At 42.2% G+C, this 6,883-nt stretch overlaps 1 protein-coding gene across 3 annotated transcripts; it reads left to right on the forward strand.

Moving 5' to 3' along the window:
* Positions 1 to 2,397: 2,397 nt before the first annotated feature.
* Positions 2,398 to 6,301, forward strand: LOC113024676 (rho-related GTP-binding protein RhoU-like). Of its 3 annotated transcripts, XM_026171936.1 has the most exons (5): positions 2,398 to 2,665; positions 3,174 to 3,452; positions 3,710 to 3,768; positions 3,914 to 3,943; positions 4,876 to 6,301. In XM_026171936.1, exons 2-5 carry the CDS (start codon positions 3,182 to 3,184, stop codon positions 5,365 to 5,367), a joined length of 852 nt encoding a protein of 283 aa, XP_026027721.1. In that variant the 5' UTR covers positions 2,398 to 2,665; positions 3,174 to 3,181; the 3' UTR covers positions 5,368 to 6,301. The 3 variants fall into 3 exon arrangements, with proteins under 3 accessions (XP_026027721.1, XP_026027720.1, XP_026027722.1); XM_026171935.1 differs by lacking the exon at positions 2,398 to 2,665 and having other exon boundaries at positions 2,676 to 3,452; XM_026171937.1 differs by lacking the exons at positions 2,398 to 2,665; positions 3,914 to 3,943 and having other exon boundaries at positions 2,676 to 3,452.
* Positions 6,302 to 6,883: the final 582 nt, after the last annotated feature.

Raw genomic sequence — 6,883 nt, forward strand, 5'->3', positions numbered from 1 at the left:
CCCCACCCTCCGCCCACCTCCTCCTTAACCTCCCCTCTTTCTCCATCAGCTGCTATGTAAGGTGGAAATCCATCATTATGTGTAAAGAAGGTGCTTGTGCATGCTGCTCAGCCATTACAATGCATACACACAAACACACATGCATGCAAACACTTATTTGGGGTGTGTTGGGTTGGGGCCTGATTGGTCCAGGAGGTTTTGGGTGGGGGACTTTAATTCACTGATTCAAATGCAGACAGTATTTCTTGGTGGTGTTGGTGGAGGAGGGTGTGGCAGGTGGGTGGGGTCTGTATTTTAGGGATGCTGGATAGTGGTCACGGACGTGGGATGGAGGAAAGAACAGGAGGAGGGAGGCACGGGGTGATGGGAGGGAGGATGAAGAGGAGGGGGAGCTGCAGCGGCTGCCGGGGTCAGGACTGTGTGTCCTGGGAAAGTTGGGTTCTCCATTTAAATCTGCACATGTTGTGGCCTTCTGGTGGCTGCGTGAATGTGCACGCTGACAGATGGCCCCGGCCCATAACTATAGAGTCCATGCACCCCGGTCCCCTGAGGGAGAGAGCGAGAGAGTGTGACAGATAGAGATAGAAAGAGAGAGCGAGAGAGAGAGAGGTTGCTAGAGAAGAAGAAGAAGAAGAAGAAGAGAATGTAGCGCTCAGCTGATCCCATCAAAAAGAGAGACAAGGGATCGAGGAAAGGCAGAGTAAGGGGAAAGAGGAGGGATGTTGCATGTGTGTGTGTGTGTGTGTGTTCATAAAGGGGGAGGGGTGGGCCCTTAATCCCAAACTCTAAATTGAGTTAATGTATTTGCTTGGTCTGCATACTCCAAAAGGAGGCCTGGGGTCCCCAAAGATTCTGATTAGGTGTCTAGTTTATCAGATGTTGGAGGGTGGGGAGGGTTTAGGGGAGACTGTTTGTACATGAGTAGAATAGCAGCTTTGTATGTTAGGTGTGTGTGTGATTGTGTCTCTGTGTTGATGAGATTTATGTGTTTGTGTGTGCGTTGCCAGCTTCAGACGCTGCCCCATGTCTCCATTCACTGAGCTGGTAGATCTCTGGTGCGTTCCTCTTTGTTAATCCTTTTAGGCAACAGTGTCCTTCGCTGGTTTAAGATGATTTCTTAGCAATGTTTCGTCTGCCTTCAGGACGACGAATTGTCTGACTTTGAAGACAAACGTTTTTAAAAGCATTAATATCATTTGCAGATGACAATTAAAAAAAAAACGGTTTGGTGTAATGACTTGATCACAGTTTATAGGCTGCATTATGTTCAGAAATCCTCTGTAAGGGTAGAAAATGAAAACTTTTGCTTCCACACTTTTGTTGCCTACAATTATTCATATTTTTATGCAGATTATCAAACAAACACACAAATTAAAATAAGTTAAAAAAAATAGATTAAATAAAAGTAAATTGATGAAAATGGGCCTTTTTGGATTGAATTGTAAATAAACATGTGGCTTGATTGTTTTTATGAGTGTTTACCTTTTGGAGTCCGTCTGTCAATACGGCTCTGAAGCATTTTACATTTTGTGTCACAACTTCACAACTTTATATCAAACAGAAATAAGAACAACTGGAGGACGTCATCTTGATAGTCTCTAATAAATACCATCCTTCTGGTTCCACTTCCTCAGCTCATGCACAGAGTGGTTGGAAATCTCTTCTTATCCTGAGGTATTAAGTTCTTGGAGTTTGCTCTTCTTTTTGTATTTGTAGATAAAAACACAGCTTCTTTGAGAAACAAATAGGAAACAAAGGGTTTTCTTTGCATATAGAGAAAGACAGAAACACCTGATATTTCTGTGCTGGGAGAGAGATTGTAAAAAGACGTCCTCTGGACAAATACTTCAACAATGCCAATTGCCATTAAAGAAACGGGAACACTTCATGCAATGTGTCCCTAAGAAATATATTCTTGTTCTCACTCTGTGGGGTGCTGTTGCTGTTAAATGCATGGCAACACATTCTGCCTCCCACATTCTGCCTCCCACACATTTCTCCAGGAGACTGCTGTGCAGAAATCACACACTTCACACAAAGGTGCCGGCTGGGCTTAGTGAAGCAGTTTCTCACCTCGTCTGTGATGACAGAATAAATTAAGGTTAGTTTATTTCATTGGGTAGCTGTAATCCTAATATTTAAGATCAATCACAATCTGCAAGAATTAAAGTTCCCTGTTTGACTCCATAAAGGAGAAAAAAGTATTTGTTTTTAGATTATTATTACTGGTCCAGTGCTTCATACTTTTATCCAAATTAATTTGGAAACTAATCTCAAGGGTTTGACCTTAAAACACAAAACTTTCATGTTACTTTGATCACACACATCAGAGACAATTTCCCTTTTTAAATAAATGCTGAATTAGATAACTATGAACTATTTATGATATTTATGGTCACTGTGATTTTTACTGAGGGTGTTATAACAGCTTTCCCCCGTCACGATATGCAGCCGCCTCTCGCCACTTCTGATGTTTTCAGCCTTCCCTCTCTTTCTCTGCTGAAGCATTAGACCTGCAGTCTACAGCTTGTCTGAGTAATGATTTGCTACTGCTCCTTCAGTCTCCACAGCTGAAATGATTTAACCACCAGAGGGCATAGCAACGCTTCTTTCTCATTTTCACTAAGCAGCAGGTTGGCAGAAATGAACTGATGTCACAGTAACAGTGAGTCAGCATTTGTATTGATCTTTTGTTGCTATGTATGTTATTATGTCGGCTATTTCGTCAACATTAACATTTATTCAGCAGAGGAGTTTCATGGTGCTCCATCTGCGAAGATGATTTCTTTTTTTCTTTTTGTATATAGGAATGAAATCAAATCCGTATTTAACGGTAAACGTTTCTGGTAAGCTTAGCTGATTTCACTTGGAGAGCTCTGCAGCTTCAGATGGCGCTCAGCTCTGTAAGCCTCTTATAGGAGACACGACCACAGCAGATGCAGGGAGAATGCCAATCAGGAGCTCCTGCTGAGCAGAGAAACCCGACGGCTGTGCCACTGCCTGCTCCAAATATCTGACATGGTTAACACAAATCTCCGAAGTACCATTTAGCGTTTTAGATTTGCAGTAGAGAAGCCCAGTCAGAAGAAACAGTGTTCAGGAAAATGGAGCAAACGGGAAGCCTCCAACAAATCTGAACCGCCATAAAACTTCGGATCTTCTTCTGTGCAAAGGCAGAGCCATGCTCCCTCAGGATATTGGGAAGCAGAAGCCTCGCCTTGTGTCGGACCCGGTGTGCGCAGGGGACTGTCCCCCGGTCCCGCCTCTGCACCTGAAGAACCGGGACTTTCCGCTGAGCATGAAGCGCCTTCGTTCCGGCTCCGCGCCCGAGCGCAAGGTGCACTGCGTCCTGGTTGGAGACGGAGGGGTGGGCAAAACCAGCCTCATCGTGAGCTACACCACCAATGGATACCCAACAGAATATGTCCCCACAGCGTTTGACAACTTTACCGGTAAATCTTGATCGTTAGTGTAGCTGATCCAGCGAGACACACACACACACACACACACACACACACACACACACACACACACACACACACACACACACACACACACACACACACACACACACACACTTCTTACATGCCTCAGTTAGTCGTTTATCCACATTTTCGGTCACAAGAAGCGTTTATTGCTGCAAAGCTTACTGAAGCTGTAAAGGATCATAGCTCAAAACATACTGTAAGCTGTCTTTTGATCTTCTTAGCGATGGTTGTGGTTGACGGAAAGCCGGTGAGGCTGCAGCTCTGTGACATGGCTGGACAGGTGAGCATCAGCTTTTCTTTTTAGTTTCTTATTTTAAAAAGCTAGCAATTGATATGATGAATTGGAGAGCTGGAGTTAAAATATTGATGTATGCAGTGTAAATTAAGTTTACTCCTCTCTTCCTTATAATGCGTTGCCATGATAGAAATGGGGGCTGGTTGATGGATCGATTAATGTAAGTCATCAGTGATCGATGAGTAGTTGTCAGTCATTGGATCCAAAATTAGCAGTGATTGTTTGTGCTGGCTGCCCCCTGCAGAGTACACAAGGATTTAAGTCCAGAGGTAAAAGCAAGTCCTGGACTTAAATCCTTTATCACCCCTTCAGTTTGAGTTGCCCACCAATCCCAAGTATGTCCCTGTAAGCCCCCAGTTTATGTCGCCCCCTGCAGGAATAAGTGAGTTTGTATTTCAGTAGTTTTTGTTTGTTTTTTTTGTTTTTTTGTGCTCCTTGTGCTCTATCGACTTTTTGAGGATTCTCTTATCTTCACCCTTTCTCTAATAGACTAATCAGTGATAGATTGGACAAAGATTTACACCCAGGTTGTTTTGTTCTTTATAAAATAAATAATAGGGTTGGGCTATCCAACTTATAACAAAACCCTTTTCCCCGCCTTATCACCGTAAATGATCTACAGATGAATGGCCCCATGAATGTAATCTTGTATGAGGAAGACCAATAGCAGTAACATCACCATAACAAAAGCTGCTGAAAACACTCATTAAAGAATCAAATTGGGAATTAGCCATGCTCGCAGCAGTACTTGTGCTCAGTTCTGATCAGTGTAAGTAAATAAACTATATTATTTATTTCTATATATTATACTTTATCTGTGTTTCTTTTATGAGTGAAAACCAGCAATCACAATATTTCTGTAACAGGGTTAGGGCACTTACAATATTATAAAAGAATAATTATTCCATAAGGAATATCTCCTCAGTGGAGTCAGCAGGCTTGGATCTGAGAGCCACAAATGAGGCGAGACAGATACGCCGCTGATGTTGATTTTTGTGGGAATAACTGACACAAACGCTGAATGAAGCCACCTGTCTGTCTGTAAAACAAATCCGCTTGATTATAATCTGGTTTGTCTTCATATTCACGCAGGGGAAGTTGGAGAGCCTCCGGCCCTTGTGCTACAAAAATGCTGATGTCTTCCTCCTCTGCTACAGCGTCGTCCGTCCCTGCTCTTTCCGTAACCTCACTACCAAATGGCTTCCTGAAATCCGTCAGCACTGTCCCAGCATGCCCGTGGTCCTGGTAGGCACCCAGCTGGACCTGAGAGAAGATGTTCAAGTACTGATCCACCTGGCACAGAACCAGCAGCAGCCAGTGTCCACAGAGGAGGGCCAGCGGCTTGCCCAGGAGCTTGGGGCAGTGAGTTTTGCAGAGTGCTCAGCACTGACTCAGAAAAACCTGAAGGACACTTTTGATTCAGCTATCTTAGCTAGCATCCAGTACACAGAGAGCAACAACGTCCAGCAGCAGAAGAGGCTAACGCTCAGGAAGAAGACCCCTGATAAGATCAAGAGCCTTTCAGAGACCTGGTGGAGGAAAATCAACTGCCTGATGGGAGAGCAGAGCTGTGAATTCAAATGAACACAGTTTGATTACAAACCTGAGTGATGTTGTCTTTTACAGAGCTGACCAGGTGACAGATAATGCCAGTAGAGGAGGCATTATCAACACAAAGAGCAACACAAGTTCCTGAAATAATTCAAATAGCAGTTAAAAACTCTCAAACTGACAGGAAAATTCTGCTAGAAAAATGTTAATAGATCCCCAACAATTGAATAAGTGCATGTTAGAGTACATAGAAAATGAGCTGCACAGCCAGTGTAAAGAGTCTTTGTCATTTATGAGGTATCTAGAGTATAAAGACAGATTTTAGTAAACTGCATTATGTAGTAGAAATGTAGTACCTGTAGTCTTGATGCATGTTCAATCATCCAGCTACGGAAAGATGTTTTTGTGCTGCGTTGATTTTTGACAATTTATTGAAGTGCAGCACTGCATTGCAGGAGCACTGCACTGGAATCCTGTTACTAAACCATCAACTACATAATTGCCATCAACAAAAGAAGGTGGTTGCAAGGAGAAATATTCAGCAGATCATTCAGTGTGCAAAAAGTTCCTAAAACACAACTAGGACTCGAAGATATTTAATAAAATAATGAAAGTAATGTTAATATGAAATGCACTTTGTAAACAATGAACAAATGATGCATGTAAGAATCATTTGTACTCTAAATCATTTTTCCTGACTTGTGAACTGAGAAATGAGCAGAATCTGAGGCTACATGTAGATTTGTGATTGTGGGTTCATATTTTAGCCCTGATTTCGTTAGCCTCACTCATCTAAAGGGTAAAAAAAAAGAAGTATTTGGTTTGTTTGTCACTTTTACACCCAAACATTATATACTCTTTGTTAGTTGTAGATTATTTATTGTGTGTTTATATTTATTGATTTGAATGCCATTCCTGATCATGAAATATGCTCAGAAGCCTTGAATAAAAGTTTATTACACCTGTGCAAGATCGTTTCTTTTAACAACAGAACAAAAGAAAGGTCACTTATAAAGGACTAGAAATCGTAGGACAAAACTTGAATGATTTGTTTGTGCACTTTTATCTTTCAACAGAAAGCTCAATATCAAATTAGAGCATTAATTGTTGATTGAATTAAGTGTTGCTGATTGCGTACTTAGCACTTTGGTCCACCTAAGCAACTCTACAAACTCTACAAAACCCGACTTGACAAGGTGAACCTACATGGATAAAAAGTATCTCTATCTTTAGAAGTTGGTTTTGAAAGCAGGCAGTCAGGGAGCAACTCCTAGTAAGCTGGTAAGCCAGCCTGTGGATTCATTGTGAACCTGGTGGAGTCTCCCCCACTGGCAGCCTCCTCTAATAGAAGCAGACAGGACCACCTGGACTGGATTAGACCAGTTTATTTAGCCTGTGTCTCTTCACATGAAGGCGCGCCTCTCTCACACCTCAAGAAGCAGAAAAAGCAGATTGGTACACTTTCATTGGTTTAGCAAAATCTCATGTGCAAACTGTAAGTAAGAAAAACATTTACAGCACTTTACACACACAGACTGCTCAGCACACA

Source organism: Astatotilapia calliptera, chromosome 6 (genome assembly GCF_900246225.1).
Source record: "Astatotilapia calliptera chromosome 6, fAstCal1.2, whole genome shotgun sequence".
NCBI classification, from domain to species: Eukaryota; Metazoa; Chordata; class Actinopteri; order Cichliformes; family Cichlidae; genus Astatotilapia; species Astatotilapia calliptera.

Coding starts and splice junctions, on each gene's coding strand:
- LOC113024676 (XM_026171936.1), top strand. CDS start 3,182: ATGCTCCCTCAGGATATTGGGAAGCAGAAGCCTCGCCTTGTGTCGGAC. Junction 3,453..3,709: donor AGCGTTTGACAACTTTACCG/GTAAATCTTGAT, acceptor TGATCTTCTTAG/CGATGGTTGTGGTTGACGGA. Junction 3,769..3,913: donor TCTGTGACATGGCTGGACAG/GTGAGCATCAGC, acceptor TTGCCATGATAG/AAATGGGGGCTGGTTGATGG.